This window comes from Anomalospiza imberbis, chromosome 1 (genome assembly GCF_031753505.1).
Source record: "Anomalospiza imberbis isolate Cuckoo-Finch-1a 21T00152 chromosome 1, ASM3175350v1, whole genome shotgun sequence".
Classification (NCBI taxonomy): Eukaryota; Metazoa; Chordata; class Aves; order Passeriformes; family Viduidae; genus Anomalospiza; species Anomalospiza imberbis.
In genome coordinates this window covers 90633085-90653432 of record NC_089681.1, presented here as the reverse complement: position 1 = coordinate 90653432, position 20348 = coordinate 90633085, and the positions used below count along the sequence as shown (strand labels likewise).

General features: G+C 40.3%; 1 protein-coding gene across 5 annotated transcripts in view; it reads right to left on the bottom strand.

The window, feature by feature from the left end:
- The window catches only part of RANBP9 (RAN binding protein 9), a 39737-nt gene extending 20757 nt beyond the window's left edge, over positions 1–18980 (bottom strand). For 2 of the 5 annotated variants that reach the window (XM_068199734.1, XM_068199742.1), the window contains exons 1-2: positions 18154–18976; positions 9712–9823 (exon numbers count right to left, since the gene is read on the bottom strand). In XM_068199734.1, the coding sequence (XP_068055835.1) occupies positions 9712–9823; positions 18154–18616 (575 nt within the window). In that variant the 5' untranslated portion in view covers positions 18617–18976. Of the gene's footprint in view, positions 1–9711; positions 9824–18153 lie in introns of all 5 variants that reach the window. The other 3 variants (XM_068199750.1, XM_068199724.1, XM_068199714.1) reach the window with 3 other exon arrangements.
- Between the last annotated feature and the right edge of the window lie 1368 nt (positions 18981–20348).

The window sequence follows — 20348 nt, the reverse complement described above, 5'->3', positions numbered from 1 at the left end:
AATCTGGAAAGTTTAAGTCAACAAACATGACCTTTGTATTCCCATCTCATAAAATGAATTTTTAAAGCAACTATTCCACTTAGAAGTGCAGGTTAATCTTCTATTTAAAATGCTTTTGACACAGAATGAAACTGAACAAAACATCTCAGCAGTGACATGCTTAATTGTGTATGGGGGGGTTTCTGCATTTTCTATGGATCACTTCCAAGAGTTATGTTACCCAATTCTATGTTTGATACTTAAAAATGCCTCCTCTGATAATTTCTAATGTATAATAATACCATCTTTCTCTCCTCCAAATATATCAGCATGAAATGGAACCTCAGAACCATATATAGCAGATATTACATTTAAAAATACTGATGAGCTGAAGCAAAGGGCAACAAACAAAAGGATCAGTCTTTGCTGCATTGCTGAATACATTAGTGAGGCACCACTGCAGCAGCAGATTCAACAAAACAATTATAAATGAAAGCAACAAGTGGAAAGTCCTTGATTTTGTCTTAAATAATAAAGGCAGGGTTGTTATTAGCATAGTCTAGGGTCTGACACATGAAGGATACTCATGTAAAGACTGAAAATCTGTTGTTCATTAAAGAAAGTATGTTTACTTTTAAAAACAATTTTAGATAACTTGAACTCCACCGACTGCAAAAAGTCTTTGAATGCATGTCAGATTAAAAATGCAATCAAAGTTTTGTTTCAGTATTTTTATAGTAACAAGACTAAGGTTACACAAAAATTTAAAATATTAGATGGAAGATCATTGTCTAGGCAACATTTTGATATCACCACTTTTTTCTTCCTCAGATATCCTAACTTCCAACCCTCCTCAGCAACAGCTGTAAACACAGACAAACTGTATTTAATACAGCTGGGAACAAGGAATCTTCACCCACTGGTAGTGACTGGAAAGCACTAGGCACTGACACCATCTCAGGAAGAAGACTGATATTAACAATATGTATTTTTTACCCTGGGAATCACTTACAACTACTCAAAATGTTCACACCATTTTGTGAAGGAGACTTGCTATTAATAAAAACTGAAGTTAGATAAAAACATTGCAACTAATTAATAAACTTACTATAGACATCTTTCACAACTTACTATAGACATCTTTTGCTCACTTCAAACTTATGGTTTGAAGTGAGCAAAATCGAAGGCTCGTCAATTAAACTAATTTATTATTTTTTATAGTTGATAGGTAATCTCATGTTCAACTAGATTAGTATACTATAAATTGAGGGGAAAAACAGTACCATGACAGTCTTTAAATGCTCTAAAAATTATTATCAGGAGTTGTATTTATGCCAAACTACTGCATGGAACTTTCTTACCTTTTCCTCACACTTATAACCTTCACAGACTAGAACTGACTTTTTTGGGGTTTTGTTAAGACACTTTAACCCTTGTTTCGGTCAAGAGTCATGGTTTGCAAAAAGACTTGCTTCAGTGGGAGGAAATACATAAACTATCCTCCCGTTTGTTGCTTTAAGTTCACATTTCATGCATGTCAGGATCAGAAGAAGAGTGGCAGAGCTACATATTTAAGTTTTCCTCCCTTAGTTTATGACCAAAATGATGGGCAGCACAACAAGCAGCCCAGGTGCAATGCAGGCCCAGAATGTTCTAAGTCAGTTCATGATGCACTTCTTGCTGTCCTGTCACATTAATAGGTTTGGTCTAGGAGACCAAAGTGGACCTGTTATTCCTGTCTGTAGCTGCATCAGCCATAAGATCTGTCCTTGGGAAGTGGAGGTGTCAACACCACGAAGTAGCACCCTCAGTCCCCTTACAAAAATGGACCTGACACAGAGTGGCTTCAGAGACCAGAGAGGGCGAACAATGGTGTGGTTCTGATGCTGCCTCTCCTCAGTACCTGAGGACTGTCCCTCCACCCCAGCTCCCTACCCAGACACATCCCTGGCTGCTGAGGTGAGAAGATCATTTATCCAGGCAAATGGCACAAAGTGGCCTGGTGCCTGTTTTATTAACCAGCTCATCTTTTTGAGCAATTTCAGCCCCACTGGCTGCTACTCATCACCCCATTAACATGTTCAACTCTTCCAGGAGCTCATAAAATAACAAACAACCACTCATGGAATTCATGAAATCAACCCATGAGAGTCTAAAATAATAAGACTATAGCTGGAAAACAATTTAAAGGGCAGCCAAATTGGTATTAAGGACCCAGAAAACAAGTGTATTTTACAAACTCTTGTTTTTTCACTTCAAATTGTATTTATTCTTGTTCCAATCCAGTGCAATTAAGATACAGGTTACCATTTTAGTGTCTCAGCACATTTTCTAGTTTACATTTCACAAGTCATACAGAAACTTCAGGAACACCACAAAACTACAGAATTTAAAATTCGCTGAAGATTCAATTTTTACCACAAAGCAAAAGAGGAAAAAAAAAAAAAAAGAGGCATTATGGTAACTACTTTTTTCCTGTAACACATACTGAAAAGCCTAGGCTACTCTGCAGAGAAATGTTTAAGAAGTAGAAAGCTCACAATAACTATTTTCTCCTTAAGTATCCTTCCAGTCAAAAAACAAAATTTACATTTTTACTGGAGCCTAAAGCTTCTACTTGGATGCCTGAATAGACTAATTGTGAGAAATAAAAAGAGACAGAGCCAAATAGAAGGAAAAAACAGCAGTAAGAGATGATACAGAACTGGAGATGCTAAAAGATCAAGAAATTAACAAAACCCAGAAAGAGACAGAACTCTTATTTTTATTTATAACTGTTCCATTTGATCTTGTAGCCACTGTGTTGAAGGTATATGGAAGATCTTTCAATATGAAAGCTGATAAAAATCAGAACTCAGATTAATTATATCCTATCCTGCTCACTCCATAAAGAGGAATCTCAAAAACTATACCAAACCACAGGCACATCAGAAAGGCTAAAGATAAATTCAAATACTAAATAATCACTTGTCTAGTACCAAAAAAAAAAAAAAATCCATACTGTCTTTATAAAGACAACTAAAATAATTTAGCAGATATTTACATAAGAGTTTGTAATAGCCTCCCTACTACAGAAATTTCACCTGCTATCTGCAAAGAGTCAAATTCCTTCTGACTTCCATTGTGCCAACATATGCTACTGAAGACATTATAACCTGGGGGAACTGTTCCATGATGCCTCAAAAAACAACTCTTTTGGTGTTGCAGAAACTAAATAATCAACATGGTACCTTATTCCCTACATGCTATCCATTTAAAGGAAGCAACTTCAACCATACAGCATTAAAACCTAAGTTACCATCATATCTGTAGGGAACCTAAAACAAAGCACTAACAGATGTTTTCAGCCATAAATAAGGCAAGTGAAAACACCCTAATGTTTTGAATGCATTGATTATTAAGTAGAAGTAACACTGAAAAAAAATATAAGCTATATAACAGGTATAGTTTATCATTATGTTTGTATCTTGGAAAGAGGACAAGGAGAAAAAAATGCATCATCTGTAGGAATTTAAAGACTCAATGAACTTCTACAGGGCGCTTGCAACTGACTTGCAATGACATAAAAGGTTTGAATGATCTGCCACAGTTTTCTACACTGCCTTCGCTGACACTATGAGGCCAGAAATAAGGCACATTAAAAAGGTACCTACATTTATCTTTGATATAGTTACTCAGCATTAAAATGTTGTAGAACTGTGCTAATTCAAGTCCCTTATTGTCTGCACGATCACAATAATAAATGAGATGTTAATCTATTTAAATATTTCAAAATATGCCATAGACAGTTTGAGTCTTTGATTTCAAATTGAAAACAAGTTTAATTTTACAGAGTATTTCCAAGGAAACAGTATTTTGAACATGATAAACCCAGGTTTCAGATTAATGCAGCTCTGCATAGAGAGGACAAACCAAAAATATATCAGGCAGTCATTCTGCATAGTACTCGAAACTGTTACTCCTTTAGCATTTTGCTTGTGATTGCTCTAATGTTCCTAGAAAGATTCTCATTTACTGACATCCCTCTCACTTTGAGGTTTCACCATTTCATCTTGTGACACTGGTCCCCAAGGACAAGAGCCTTTTTGGGGACCATACTGTCAGAAAAGAATAGCTGCAAATAAAATAATATAATGTAATGTGGGCTACAGTAAAGTTATCATCTATACACTGTATTTATGTGAATGAACTTCAGAAGAAAGAAGTAAAAGATTTTTCAAGAAGACCAAGAAATCAAATATATTCTCTTGACTCTCTTTTAAAATTACAATTTTTAATTTCTACCATACACCATCAAAGAAAGAAAACTTGTCACAGTTCCAATATTTCTGACCAGGTAAACACAAACCTCAAACAATCTTATTATACATTTAGTTAATGTTCATTTCTGTCAATGTCTGGTCTCATACACTCAGGTAAAAATGAATTAGTGCTATAGTTTAAGGAAAGACATACTTGCTAATTCATGACCTGATCTCTTCTTGCAGCTGCTACAATTCAAATGAAGACACTAATGAAAGAAGGATACTTCAGACCTTATCAGATTCTACCCTATACACAAGTACTCTGCTAATGATGCTGCAAGGCCTACTTATATGTAAATAGAGACCGAGTGAAGTTTTGCATGTTGTTTTAACAAATCCTGTTCTTGTAACAAATACCTACTGAAGACATATTAAAACTATAAAAATAGGTCTTAGGACCGCACAAAATTTTCAGAATACATTAGTAATGTACAAAATAAATACAAACCAATCAACAACTGACAATGTTATATATTTTGTTTATTGATTAATGCTTCTGTTGAACAAGAAAATGGGTATACTAGATGCTAAAGGAAAAGCCAACTTACTGCAACACAAACAACTTGTAATAAAAAAGTATAGTGTGTTTGAAGAGCTACACATACATCCTCTAGAAGACAACAATGCATTTATGACTCACTCTAAAACAGTTCAGGCTTCACCACAGGCATAGGTGTCATGAACACTCAAACTTAATTATCATGGTATTTTTGTTTTGGATAGTTTTTCCTTTTTTACTTCACCACCTACTTCATCACATACACAACAAATACTATACAAGATACTGCCAAAACAACACATGACTGATTGTATGTCCCGTGGTAAAAACCAGCCATAGTCTAACAAGTGTTTAAAGCCTTATTAACACTGCTTTACTAAAAACATACTGATTATTTGCATGAATTGCTGTACCAACATTTTATTTTAGTGCACTACATTTAGCAGAACTTACACATGGTGCTATAAAGCCTGGCCATGAAGATCTGCATCAGCACCACCACACTACACAGACTAAACAACCCTTCTCACAGAAATGTAAACTCAGTGCTATCTGCTAAAAGGATACAGGCTTTCTAAACTTACTTTTCAGTAATTCTTCTGGATGGCTCACCACTTCCAATCCTTGTTTTCATTCTTCTTTACAAAAAAAAAAAAAAAAAAAAAAAAAATTGGCAGTGTCCAGGCCAGGTTGGATGGAGTGCTGAACAACCTGGTCTAGTAGCAGGTGTCCCTGCCCTTGGCGGTGGGGCTAGAACGGGATGATCTTTAAAGTCCCTTCCAATCCAAACTATTCTGTGATTCCATGATTCTGCCTTTTAAGCATACATCTTCCTCAGCTGTTCTAAAAGCACTGAAGACTGTACAGAAGTACATGGTATTACTATCATTTGCCCATTCTTATTAATTGTACTTTCAAATCAATAAATAAGAATGGACAGAAATTCAAGACATGGAGGATAAAAGTATTCTTCCCAGAAGTTCATTTTCCCTAGGAAAGAAACAGGTCTCTCCTGGTGAAATATTTAAAAAGCCAAAAGGCTGTATTTAAACTAAAATTAATGGGTATACGCTAGTACCATGACTGAAAGTAGCATTCCCAGTCCCTTTGTTTCAGATTCTGATTTCTGCTCCTAGTCCGCTCCTTTTGCTATCATAGCTACTCATGAAACGATATAAACAGCCATACCGGGGAACAAAACTGAATGAAAATGAACTCACTCTGGAGGTCAGCTTTTGGAAAATGAGTTATCCAATCAGATTTACTATGAAGCTGACACAAACAGTCACAAAGTGGGAAAAGGAACATCAACTCTGAGCGTTCAGAGACTGCTTCTTCTCATGGCCAATTTTTAAAATTTATTATTAAGTGGACATTTCAACAGAGATGCAGACATAACTTACTATTAGTTAATAGTCCCCTTCCTACCACACTTTCTAATCATCACCTTGGTACTGTTCCCCATATACCCATTACCCTTCTACTGTTACTGTCTCCAATTGCTCACATAACTGTCCGCGATGTTCCTCATGAACCAAACAAAGCAAAGCCAATGAGAGTATAAGAGGAGAGAATATATAAAAATAGAAGGCCTTAGGCTACAAAAGACAACATGAAACTAAGAAAGAAAACTGAAAAAATAAAGAACAACAGGAAATATTTACAAAGCAATATGACAGCTGGTTAGAACTTTCAGCAAGAATTCAAAAATATCTAGGGTAATTATTTCACGTATCTGTACTGCAGCAGCACATTAGGACTCCTTGTGTCAAACACTCTACACATACCAAGACAGATTTTGTTTGAATGATATTTCAACCTTACTACTTTTACTGAACTTAATTCTCACTTCCCTTTTTCTCAACCAGTACCATCTAAGTTACTAACCCTATCACACCACATGGAAATATCAAAAAGCAACTTTGCTGTTCATCTACTCTGCAACACCAATTCACATATCCAGTTCTTCCTTCCTAGTAAACCTGTTTTTTTCACACTTCCTTCAGTGTGTTCATAATGTTATCAAAGTTGGTCACAAACTTCTGCAAAATTAACATATTACACACCTTCAAATTCCTACTCAAGCCAGTTACTTACCTAGATACGCTAAAGAATTTAATGACCTAGGTCATTAGAGTGACAAAACCAATGCTGTGCTCAAACACAGTCACAAGAAGTCATGCTATATCCACACACTAAACAAAAAAGAGCTGTGCTTCTTCAAAGAATAATTTTTGCCCTGCTACATTCAGATATGCAAGATCAGATTCCAGGAGCAGCATCTTCCAGTGCTACAGTAGCATGAAAAATGGATCTCCTACAGCGAGTTTTTAGTAAAGAGTTTTTGATTATTTCAGGCAAGTCACGCTAAGTAAAGCACACAAGCAAGAATGCTGTTGGACATACTCCTATAATATAGTACATGGACTAAATACTTTAAGCCAAGTTTATTAAAAATAATAAATAGAAGCAGTAAAGGCTATTACCAAAGGGCAACAACTCCGAACAAACACCACTAAATTATCCATGGACATTTATGAAAGTTGGAAACTGTACTTCAGCTTACAGACAGATATCTCTACAGCATTGTGTAGTCCAGGATTTACTTTATACAGTACTGTAAAACACAGCTCTACTGCTTCCACAGCTAGACTAACACCTTGAGAACACTTGATTTTGCAAGTAAGGCATTTTAGCTAATTGACCCAATTAGTTACATGCTGGTCTTCTACAGACATGATCCTCCTGAACTCTGTCCCCATTACCAGATGACAAAAAGAAAAAAAAATGGTAAAAATGTACCTGGAGCAAGTCAGGTGAAACACAACATGCAGTGATAAAGAACTAATAAATCCAAACTGTCAGAAACTGGTTTCTATAGTCCTATTTCTCTGCATTAAATTCCCCAGTTTACTTATTATGGAAAAATTTATTAGTTTGAATGCAAGGTAACACTGAACTGTAAGAGATTCATCCTGCATCTCATCAAAGACCTCCTGGACCTGAGAACAGGGTCTAGAGATACACATTTAACATCCAGTGAGGCGCCATATGTTGACTCCTGGTCTTTATCAGCCAAGCTACATTTGACTTTAGCTGTGTGTACAGTATTTCCCAGCTACCACACTATCTTACACAATTAAAAAAATTAACATCTCAGCTCATTATGCAGCTATTCTTTTGTAAAGTGACACTAAATGAAGGTCACAAGGCTTAAGCAAGGATAAGGCAGTAATAACTAAAAAAAGTACCCCTCCTGCAATCTCAGCAGGCAACTTTGCAAGTCATAGCTATGTACATCTCACATTTAAATACAAAACCTCGAAAAACTTTACTCAGTGATGTTTTCCCACTTTTGCAGGATTGTCTTGAGTGGTCTACTGAATTTGAAATTACTAAAATCCAACACAAAATATCTAAGGTGAAGTGTTAGAGGAGCTATGTAAAATGACATACCTACATATGTGGACACTTTTTGAAATCCATCACTTCAAAAAAGCTACCTTCCAAACTAAGTAGGCAGAAACCTATTTCAAGAAGAGACACACCACTAGCAAGTCACAGTAAAAACCTCTCCTTAACCCACAGCAGCAGGATAACTTTTTTAAAAAGTTCCTAAAATTAAAAAAACCCTCAAACCCAAAAAAACCAAGAAACCCACACACACCCCCACAAAAATGTAAGGGTGTTCCTAAAATCAGTAGCAGAGTGTTACTTGAAAAACTAATTTCTACCACCTCAATTTAAAAATAATTAGGTCTTCACATTGTAACAAAAGTAGCTATGGATGTAAGTTTTTCATAGCAAAGAACTCACCCAGAGATTACTTTTGAGAACACAAATAACAACAAACACATAAATGCTCCTACAAAGCTGCAGCACTACTGAGAGGCTATTCTTTCAAAATATCACTATGCAATACTGTAAGGAAAACAAAGAAGTTTGAATACTGTTTCTGACTTACAGAAGGCTTAAAGGACTTTTGGAAAATGAAAGAAACCAACTGCAGCAAGACAAAGAAAAGACAAAGGCACTGAATTTCATCCGTAGTTCTTTTCTCTCAAGATTTATTTTCTCAACAGGGCATAAGCACCTGCAATGTGCTTGTACAGTACCTAGAACAGGGACAGCCGGTCCTGACTAGAACCTTGAAGCAGAACCAGAGAATGTACTACAGCACATTAGAAAGCAGTCCTACAGTGTATCAGAATTAACACACATCCTCCACCAAAAGCAGTGAAAGATGAAAAGGAATTAAAGTGCTTTATCAAAGATTTCATTAGCACTTCAAGACTTTCCCAGGTGAGATTCTATCTGCCTCAGCAGACTTAAAAGCATGTTGAAGCACACTTGTGCTTCAACAGATTCATAATTCAGATGGATTATGGGAAGCAGCAGCTTCTTACTCATCAATTCTTGTTCTTTCCATAGGGTGACAAATTCCCAGGCACTTATTCAGAATATTCCCCTTTATTCTTATTACTGTTCACCAACAAGTAGCCTTAAGAATAACTTTCTGTTTCAAAACTGTTATGATATCCATGAAAAGACCAGATTGAGGAAATAAGTTGGTCTGCTACACACCCTAAAAATTACATAAAAGTCTGTAAATCCATATAGCCAAGACCCAACACCTTTAAAGGTAACAGCAGGGTCAAACCGGTCATTCAAGCCCAAACATTTTTTATCAAGAAAAAAAAATTGAGATGATGTTTTGGTATTTATTGTGTACACTGATTTGTGGACAATAAATACCACAATCAACTCTCTTAAAAGAATCAAATATAAGAGTGTAACTTCTCAAGATTAAGGAATCAAGCTATAGAAAATGGTAAAATACAAGTTTTGATACCAAAGACATCTGTTGACTGAAAGATGATGTGAAGCAGTATTTCAAGAAATAATTAATTCACAATGCACTCTGCTTACCCATCTCTTCCCTTACTGACGATTTTAACTTCAAAATAGTATATGCCACAGGCTGCAGGTATAGGATGTGTAGCTCGAACTGAAGCAGCATCTTTTGGAGTTTTTCCATGACCTGAAAAACAAGAGCATTCAGAACACACAAAAAACCTATTTTAGTAATTGCAGAAGGTGACTCAAAGCTATGCATGCCGACTACTCAAAACAAAAGGCTTACGCAATGAGCAAACAGCATACAATATTTTAATCAACTTGATTTTTATGCTACAGTATTTTGTTTCAAATACTGTAAGCACCTGTATTGCAACCAAGGATGCTAAAAGAAGTCCTGGATGTAGTAATCCAAATAGGTCCTACAATTATTTGAAAGGAAACCAGGAAAAAGTTTCACCATTCTGAGTAACACAACCGACAAAACGCCACCTGTGTTTGAAAGAACTGTATGATTTCTCAAATGCACAGGGCTTACTCATTTTTATAGGCTGAAACATGACATAAGAGAGTTTCATCTAATGCTTCGTACTTCTGAATCTACAACTTACTGAAGACGCTTCAATTCTAACATACTCCAGAAAAAACATCAGTCATTATACAGATCATGCTACTTACAATTAATTTCCATGTTCCAAATGTTGTTTCAGGACAGCATTAAGCCTTACAGCCTGCAACTGAGCTCATGCAGCTCCTACTTCTTTTTCTTATTAGGCTCACTATACATTAGCTCTGCCACAATAATGCCCGATTTCAGCTCTTCTCAGGATTTTCAACCTAAACCCAAGAGCGACTTGCATTCTACTAACACCAATCTTCTGAATGTGTCATCTTCTTCACAGCCCTTTACAAAAGCAACCTGGAAGCAGGCTTTTGACCAGATGACTTGTTTTAACAACAACCTGCTTAAGCAAGCACAATGTCTCCCAAGTACACCCAAACTCCTCAACTTTTGTGTGACAGTCATGCATGGGGCCACTGGACATAGTTTAAAAAAATGTAACAAACAAGATGGAAAGTATATTGGATCATGGCAAGAGGTAAGGAAATTCAGTAAGATGGAAACAGGAACAGGCTGGCACTGCCATAAGAATAATTTACACAGATCCCATGCCTACTCTTAAAGTGAATCTGTAGCATGATGAAAGGAGCTGCCTGTTTTGAGTGTGCTGTACAAATCATTTGTGCTGCAGCACTCCAGCTGTCATTTCAAGTCCAGACAGGGAGGCCTACTGCACCTGCATAGCAATTGATCTGCATATGCAAAAGTCCCACAACCAAACACACTTCTTCCAGGGGCATTAACACTGGCATTACTGCTCAGGCTCAGATTAATCATGCCTCAGGTGCAGCAAGTCAGGTCCCACAGCAAAGAAGAAACTGCAGGAGAATGACAGCCTAGGCAGGCAGAAAGATAAGGCCCAGCCGGCCCACAGTACAAAACTTCTAAGGGCAGAGGGTCAGGGATTGACCTGTACAGAACCTCTGAGCACAGTGCTCCCTTGTGCAAATGTTCATAGAACTGTCAGTGCTTATGAGCCTGCAGAGCCAGCACCCACCAGCTCCTAACCAATGGCACGTGTTCAGCCAGGGAGAACTCTCACCAAGGCTGCACCACCAACCAAAACCTTTACAGCACACCACAAATTCTTCACCTATTGATATTAAGTTTAATCTACTATGTTTTCTCTGATGTTAAGGACTTACTTAAGCACAAGTGGCCAACCACCTTACTTTTCTGAGTGCAAATCCATTGCTTGCTTCAGTGCGTTACCAATACTACTAAACATTTTGTGCAGACATCCTTCGATCACTTCACAGGTTTGACAATGTTAAGTTTGCTGCCTACATTCTGCATGTTGATTTCTGCATATTGATGTGATGTATCACATGAGGAAAAACCAGTAATTTACTCCTCCATACATAATATGTTTTATTGTTCACTACTTTTAAGTTATTTCCTCAGGCTGTGACAACCAGTGTAATTACCAAGTACATAATCTTAGTTAGAGCTTCCATGAGTTTGCTTGGTTTTCAAATGCTGGTAGATCGCTATTTAGCTATTACAGATTACCACACCTAAGTACGTAGAAATCCTTCAGCTAAAAGGGCAGAACACTGAATTCCTAAGACATCCCTTAAGTCCAAAGAAGTCCGATTAAACAATGCACTGGAGGAAGGAAAAATGCTTTCTTTAAAAATGTCTTTAGATTTTTACTTTAAAATAGACTGCAAAGAAGTTCCCTTGGTTACTCTATGCACTTGACAATCTGTGTAGTTTCAGTCTGAGTCATTCTCCTTATTTGGGAAAGTCTTCCACATAGAAAAGACTAAAGCAGTAGGAACCAGCCAAATATTATTGAAAATGTGAATCTATTACCCAGCAGACTTAGCTTTGTGAAATCACAATCTAAATGTTTGGCAACAATACCTATTTAAGGTATTCTTAACACCTCTCCTGAAACTCCCCTTCTCCCACCTCCTCCCCAATCCAGGCATTTATTTGCAAGGACATAGCAGGAACCAGACTGATTAGCTGAACGAGGTTTAAGAAACCTACCAGATTTTTTTAAGCAGCAGATCAGTTCCCTGATCCAGTTCACAACACAGCCACACACAGCTGCCACACTACAAATAATAGGTCAACAGAGGAGCAGAAGTAACAGGATAGCTTACCAGTATTGCCAAACACTTCATATGGTGAAGCAAGATGCTTGGGGAAGTCAGTGCACAAAACTACCTTCATCCCATTAAAACAGAAGACACCCTAAATTTAGAACTGCTGTTCTTTTAACATAATCTCCTATGAATCCCATTTTACTGCTTGAGCATACTGCTTTTATTTGTACTTACGTACAATTAATATGTATAGCAGAAAGCTAAACATCATCCAGTTAATTACTTTCCAATATTCCAAGTATCTCTACACTGTCTAAACATGGTAGTTAAGTCTTTCAGTACCACCAGGCTACAATGAATTACATGTGGTCATGAGATCCTACTTTATCAGCTTGCTTTAAAACAAGAAAGAAGCTCTTAACAGTTAGGTGAACCGCAAAATTTCTTACCAGAGGATACTATAGATGTTAGTGTTTAAGAGAACACTGGGTAAGCTTCTAGAACTGCAGTTAACTGAGAAACTGCCTTGAGTTCAGAATGTCCTTCAGCTTAAAATGGCTGGAAGCTGAGAGGGGAAACAGACATACACCCTTTATGCCAAACATGTTTCTAAATTTTTTCTCAGGCACTTGCGACCACCACCATCACCAATGGGACACTTGAGCTGAGTGGCCTATTAGTTTGATGTCTTCTGCTGCTGTCATATTCTTTGGTAACCTGAATCCTCACTTCCTTGCTTGTGAATAAAAAAGAACTTCAACACCCAACTCTGAACTTCTGAATTGGAGGTTCCAAACACCTGAACCAGATCACACAAACACTGCCCAATGTCTCCTCAAAACAGATCCCTTCCACAGTCACAAGCTATAGGTTGAACATTTAAAAAAACACTTTTGAAGTATGTAGTATTTAACACTAAGGATTTTCAGCATTAAAAACAGAACTCTGCAAACAGATGCACAGGGGGCAGAGAAGGGAAAACAGGTCTATGAATACTGAACTTTACACTGTAAACCAGATCATAGGTAAGTTCAATTACTAGAACTGTTTTCACTAGGGCTTTGATTAGAAGTGTTTGACAACCATGAGGTGACCATGCTTTATTTCATTTTTTAAGCACTCACACAAATTATTTTTAGTAAGCAGCATCACTACTACTTAAGCAAAATTACAGTGAAATTAATCTAAATTTAAATTCTATCTACTTGAAAAAAGCTAACTCAGATATAAACATGTTCGGAAAAGCCATCTCTGCTTTCAAAAAAGATAATCTTTGAACGCAAATCTAAGTTTATAATGCATACACACCAAATAGTCCAAAAGAAATCTTTGGGAGCACCTACCTAGACAAAAGTAAGTGTGTTTATCAGTTTAAATCCTTAAATGAAGTTTACATAAGCTGAACTGTAGTTATTCCTAACAGGTGGTTCAATAACTTGCTCACACTGCCAAAAATAAAATAATCAAACCCTAATCTTCTGTTGTATTCCATCAGGCAAGTTTCACTGAGACAAGAATGGACCAGGCTGCCCAGGGAAGTGATTGAGTCACCACCCCGGAGGTATTTACAAAACCTGCAGATGTGGCACTTGGGGACACGGTTTAGTCGGGTTTAGTCGAGGACTCAGCATTACTGAGTTTGTGGTTGGACTGAGTGTTCCTAGAGCTCTTTTGCAAACTAAATGATTCTATAATTCTAAGAAAAAAAAACAAATCAAACGACACAAATTACTGATTTTACTTTAACTTCTTCCCCAGTTTAAAAAAAAGCAAGACATCTCAGAGCAACAAGGCGGTCCAAAACAGGCAAACTATACTGAATGTACCCTGAGCATTTTATGCCAAAAAAACTGACACCATCCTTGTAACAGTGAGTGACAACACAGAACTCTTAGTATAGAATCCTCTTCGTTTTTCAAAAGGAAATGGAATGCATAATTTGCACCGAAAAACAGTTTATTTTTGTTTTTTTGTTTTGCACTACAGATAGTTCAAAGGCAACTGCACTGTAAATAAATGTCTGGCTAAGATTCCCTGGCCTGTGATACATTAGAAAAAGTTCATGCAATGGCAGCTTACTCAAAATTGCGTAACTTTCTTCAGCTTTTTTGGACAATTGTCTCAAGACTAATTTAAGTGAAGTTTCTATAGGAGTTTCCATGATTTCAGCACCAATTATTTTGTCTGCTTACCTAATTCTGTATATAATTTCTTCCTTGGTTACAAACTTGCACTGAGTCTGTTTTTATCTCCTTACACTACACAGTATAAATCACTACCTGCTGGAAACCTAACTTGTCTGTCTAGTGGACCTTTCATATCACATACACCATTTATGAATTCCCTGTTTTTCAGCAGGATCCATGTGTTAATTCTGAATATTTTAGAAATATGTAGGAATATCTTTAAAGACGTCTTACCTTACTAGCTACATAATTTTGTGCAGTAATGCATGCTTCATGTGCAGCATGCACTTATGCTTTCTTTACCACTTACCTACAACTCAGAGCTGTAAGAATTATAATTAAGTGAAATGACATTAATATTTTTCCTGATACAGTTTTTCATTGTCTCCCTTACAAAGGTACACTGCAAACAACATGTAGTAAGACAGTGTTAGCTTTCTATCAGTTTGCACAGCTAACTGGCAGCAACACAATGTATGTCTGTCCATATGAAAAACATTTTGAAAAACAAAAATACTCTAGGTATAGTCTTTCATATATTTACAGTATCACTGATGCCATTGTCTATGTATTTCGTATCAAGATTTTAACAAAGCTACCTAATCTGCTAAACAAAAACACCACCCCATTTAAGTTTTCCTTTCCAAGTAACACTATGATTCTGAGAGATAGCACAAGAAAGCACTGACTCTTGGGTTTTGTTGACCTTAACAAAATTTGAAGAGATTTTATCCTGATACTAGACTATATTCCTTTTTTTTAAACCTCCACCACTAGATCAATGCCTGGTTTTGTTGCAGTTTTTATTTTTAAGCAGTCTGTAGGATGCTTGCAAAAATCTTCAGGTCCAGAAATGCAGTACACAAAACATCCCAGCTGCAATGGGTAGAAAGAGACATCTACTGCACTTCATGTTTCCATACAACTTGTCCATTGGTAAGCAAGAAAATGAAAGAAATCTTCAGAAATTACATCGAGAGGACCATCATTCATCTCACAAACCAATGAAACAAAAATATCCCTGTTTGCAATACATCAGCACATTAAAATTATGAAGGTAACTATATGAAAAATAACTTTTAAAGCTTTTGTGCTGATTGTTCCTCTCCACCAATTTTTTCACTAGCCCAAGCACATCCAAGGTGAAGGCAAAGCACTGCTGTTAACACTTTCTGACTCTTATCAGTCACAGAACAGAAGGAAATTACTCCAGAAAAACAGATCTATAGCCAGAAATCTACAGAGGCAGAAGAGAAAATTTAAGGGCACAGGGCAACTATACTACAGTAATAGAAAATAGTAAGAATTGCTTTAGGTTACTGGCTTTTCCTTGAGTATTTTCATCAAGAATGCAACAGTTCTTTATCCCTGCTTAATATATAATTCATATTTCCTTTCAACAAAAACATCCAATGCTCTTCCACTAATACTTAGGTAATTTCAGAAGCACTGAAAGTGCCATTACAAAAGAAGATGCTGTGAGCACTTTATTTTGAAAACCAATTTGTAGAAACACTATTTCACAGTCCTAAGCACATTCTTACTTGCCATCTTCCCTTACTCTCTTCATTGAACCTCATTATTTTCTCCCCTTGTATTGTATTCTTACGGTTGAAGGATCCAGAAGGGAGAAAAGGCAGGAGATGTTTACCATGTTTGCCCTCTGGTTCTCAGGTAGGAATACTCAGATACTATTCACTTCTTAGCCAAGTTAGCAACTCCAAGTGCCAAGGTGGTAACATAAACATGGAGTTGCCCTAACAGCCACCTTCATTAAATTACCCAGAAGAAAAGATGGGCCACTTAAGAAGCCATTCACTTCCATCTGCACTTAGGAAAAAGAAAAGCACAGACATGCTATATTGGCATCTTTCCTTTTCAGAGTCCTTTGGGCTAACCTAGGAACTCTTTAACCTTCAGCACTTACCATTATTTATGAGCTAAAGATATTTCATCGCTATAACCGACTGTGCTTCATGACTTCTGCAATTTCTTTGAGGTAATGATTTTCCTTAACACCATGGCAAAGGAGATAAGTGAGGAAAAACAGGGACAGCACAAGGAAAGTTTGAAAACATACTTCTGCAATAACACTGAGAGATCAAAGAGGTTCGACCTCTAAATTCTAGCTGATGAGAAAAAGAAGTTGGCCAAAGCAAAACAAACCAGCAGAAGGAGTTGATAGCCACTAAGCTATGATCATCTTAGTAGAAAAAAACACCAGAACCAAACAACCCACTGCCACTAAGCACCAGAAAATACAAAATGTTTCTAAAAATACAAGGTCATAAAACACTGAACAAAAGCCAGGAAATTCAGAGTTGAGTATTAAATTACATATCCTTAACTCACTCAGTGCTTCCCAGAAACCTGCTTTGTAGTCATCAAGCTCCTTTATTATCTTTGTACAGTGCATTAAACTTAGTATTTTTAACAGAGTATTTTGTGTGTAATAATAAAACCTCTCTATTAAAAAAAAAAAGTCTCCAAGAGTACATTTAATCCTTTCATGGCAGCCAAATACTGCCATGTGTTTCTGTTGCCGTTTTCCTCCTCCGATTAAACAGTAACATGTTTATCAAGATTTCCCTTGAATTTCTCCACTGCAAACTCTGAGAAAGGGCAATTGCATGGCTGTTTTTTTCCCCTCCCACTACGTTCATTTGACTACAGACTGACAAAAGATCCAGTTCTTCACAGCCAACTCAGAAGCGGCTTTGAATCCACAACACTTCTACTTCAGGACTTTAGGCCTAGAACACCAGATGTGTCTGTGTGTTTTTTCATGTCAGAGTGTAGGCTTATGTTTCCAGGTTTTATGACGTTTCATAACAATCAACACAAATTTTTCTTCTAATGACTCTCACTGATGTTATTTTTTAATACAAAAGCGTACTGTTTTTTACCTTTTATTTGAAAAATCTGTAACTTTAACTATGAAACGTCTAGGAAGAAAGTTTTAGTCTCTTTTATTAATGTAAGTCCTATTGTCGTTCCTTTCCTCAAATCACTGTGTGCAATAGTTAGGCAAGACTATTACCAGTGACTTTAAAGTAATTTTTTTCACAGTTTAAAAATAAACCGTGTTTTTCTCAGTGCTTTCCCCTCCCGTCATTTCCGTGTTCAATAGCTTAACGCTTGCTGCTCTTAACTCCATTTAACCCTTGCTCTTCTCGAGAGGAAAAAAAAAAAAGCAGCCACTTCTTTTTCTCGCTCATTACCATAAACAGGACACGTCATGCCGAGCGCCCTTTATTCTCCTGCCTCCGACCCAAACGTTCCGGCGATACCTGAATCCACGGAGGAAGTCTCGGAGTTTACATAATGCCCACTCCAGAAGCATAAGGAGGCGGGGGCGGCCTCTTGTGTCCCCCCCACCCCCTTTCCCCGCACGGCGACAGAAACGGGGGGGGGGGGAAGGGAAAAGAGAGAAAAATAAACCTGAAATAAGGGAAAACAAGCCCCTTATCTCCACGCTGCGGGGGGAAATTTAGGGGATCGGAAAACAGGGAAGAAGGAGGGAGAGGAGCGTGTGTTATTTCCTGTTATTGTTACTCCTGTGCCCACTGCTCGACGGAGGGGTCGGGCAGCCCCCGGCCCCGGGAGGGGGACGGGGGGTGTCGCGGCGGCCCGGGCCGCCCCTCCTCACCTTTGTAGTGCACCCGCAGGTTGTTCTGCGAGAGGCCGATGTAACTGAATTTGTCCTTCGGGCTCCAGGAGCGGGGCAGCGGCGTCTCCTGCTCGTCCACGGCCGGGTAGAGCCTCTTCAGCCGCCGCTTCAGCTCCTTCTCCTGCTCGTTCAGGGCCGGATCTCCGTGCGGGAAGGGCGCCGGGGCGCTGGTGCCGCTCCCCGCCGGCAGGCCCAGCGCGGCGCCGGCACCGCTGCCCCCCGCGGCCGCGGGCCCGCTGCTGCCGGCCGTGGCGGCGGCGGGTGGCGGCGGCGCCGCGGTGGCCGGAGGCGGCGGTGGCGGGTGGAGCAGGAGCGCGGCGGCCGGAGCGGGGCCGGGGCTTGCGGCGGCGGAGGGGATCCCCGGCGCCGGCGGGGGAACGGCGGCCGCCAAGGAAAGCTGTGGGGACGGCGGCTGTTGTTGCTGCTGCTGTTGCCCGGACATCCCGGCTCCGGCCTCCTCCTGCTCCTCCGCCGCCACCTCCCGCGGCGGTCGCGACTGTCACCGGACGGGCCCGGGGGCGGAGCGACGGGCAGGCCCGGGGCCGTGCGGAGCGCGGGTCACCCCCACAACCGGAGCGTCTCAGAAAAAGACGGAGTCGGGGTGGGGAGGGTTGGCGATGATGGCGGCCGGTGGAGGTGCCCGATGGGAGCGAGGGGCGTCGCGGGGCGTCGCGGGGCGCGGCGGGGCCGGGGGCGAGGCGGGCAGAGCGGCGGCGGCGGCGGCGCCGGGCGGAAGCGGGAGGCGGGCGGGCAGCGGGCGCCGCGGCGGCGGGGCTGGCTCGGCCCCCGGCCCCTCCTCCGGTCGGGGGCGCGCCCAGCGCGCACACGCTCTGTCCGGCCTCCGGCGCGCCCCCGCCGCCGCGCGCCCCCGCGTCAGCTGAGGCCGCGGCCCCGCCCCGCCTCCTCCCCGCGCTCGCGGCGGGGCGGGGCCTCCGCCCCTCGGCGGGCGCGAGGCGCGGAGGGAGGGGAGCGGGGCGGGAGAGGGGTCTTGGCCGGAGACTCGCCCCTTGGATCTGGTGCTGGAGCGATCCGTACGGTCCAAAGCTGCTGTGGGGCTCTCTGGCGTGACCCGCACCTGCCGCGAGCTTTTCTCCAGGAGGAAGTCTGAGCGACCCCGGAGAGTAGTGGGGAAAATGACACTGACCCTTAGGGGCTTACTGAACGGTGTTGCTGCCGAAGGACAGCCAAGTGGTAACTGTCCCCTAGTTATGAAATGATCATGGAATCCGAATATGCCATTGGAGAGCTTTGTCCAAATGTGTCTTGAGCTCTGCTAGGCTTGGTGCTGTGACCGCTTCCGTGGGCAGCCTGTTGCAGAGCTCAACCACCCTCTGGGTGAAGAATGTTTTCCTGGTCTCTACCCTAAGCCTTCCCTGACACAGCTTCATGCTGTTTCCTCGAGTCCTGTCACTAACATTACAGTCATGATACTGTAATGATAATTCTCCTCTCGGTGTTGACCTGGGCACACCAGAAAAGTTTTCTGGTGTAACCCGGACCTGTTGAAAGGTGTTCTCTGGGACAAAGTCAAGCTGACCCTCAGAGGGTTAATGGGGAGAGAGACATGAACCCTCAGTGCATTAATGACCGATTCAAAAGGATTGACTAACTGGAGTGAGTCCAACGGGGATTGTCCCCTCCTGATGAAATTAAACAGTTACCCTGCCTTCTGGTGCGGGTCATGACATTGAGTTGGAGAAGAAGGAAAGCGGCATCGCAGCAGGCTCTGCTGCCATTGGGGTTGACTGGGGATGGTGGCTGGGGAACACAGATGGAGACAGGCTGGTGTGTGCCACCGGCGAGGCTGTGCCTCCTGACAGGCACAACACAGGTCTGCTGCCCACACCTCGTGTCCAGCACTACAGTTGGTATGGGGAAATGCCACTAAGAGCATCTCCCAGTGGTGAGAAAGCTTGGGAATGCCTCAGCTCAGGGGACAGGAGGAGCAGTGCAGTGTTTCTGAGGGGGTTTTGTTCGGGGCCTGTTTTACTTTGGTTTGTGTGTTGCGGGGTGGTTTTGTTTGTGCTTAATGTTGTTGGTTATTCAGTGGTTGCCCACACTAATATATTCACATGGCAGCAGTGAAAGATAAATGGTTTACAGATTGGCAAGCTTGCCTTGGAAAACATTAGAAAAGGAAAGGAATATCACTGGCAAGTCTAGAACCTGTGTCC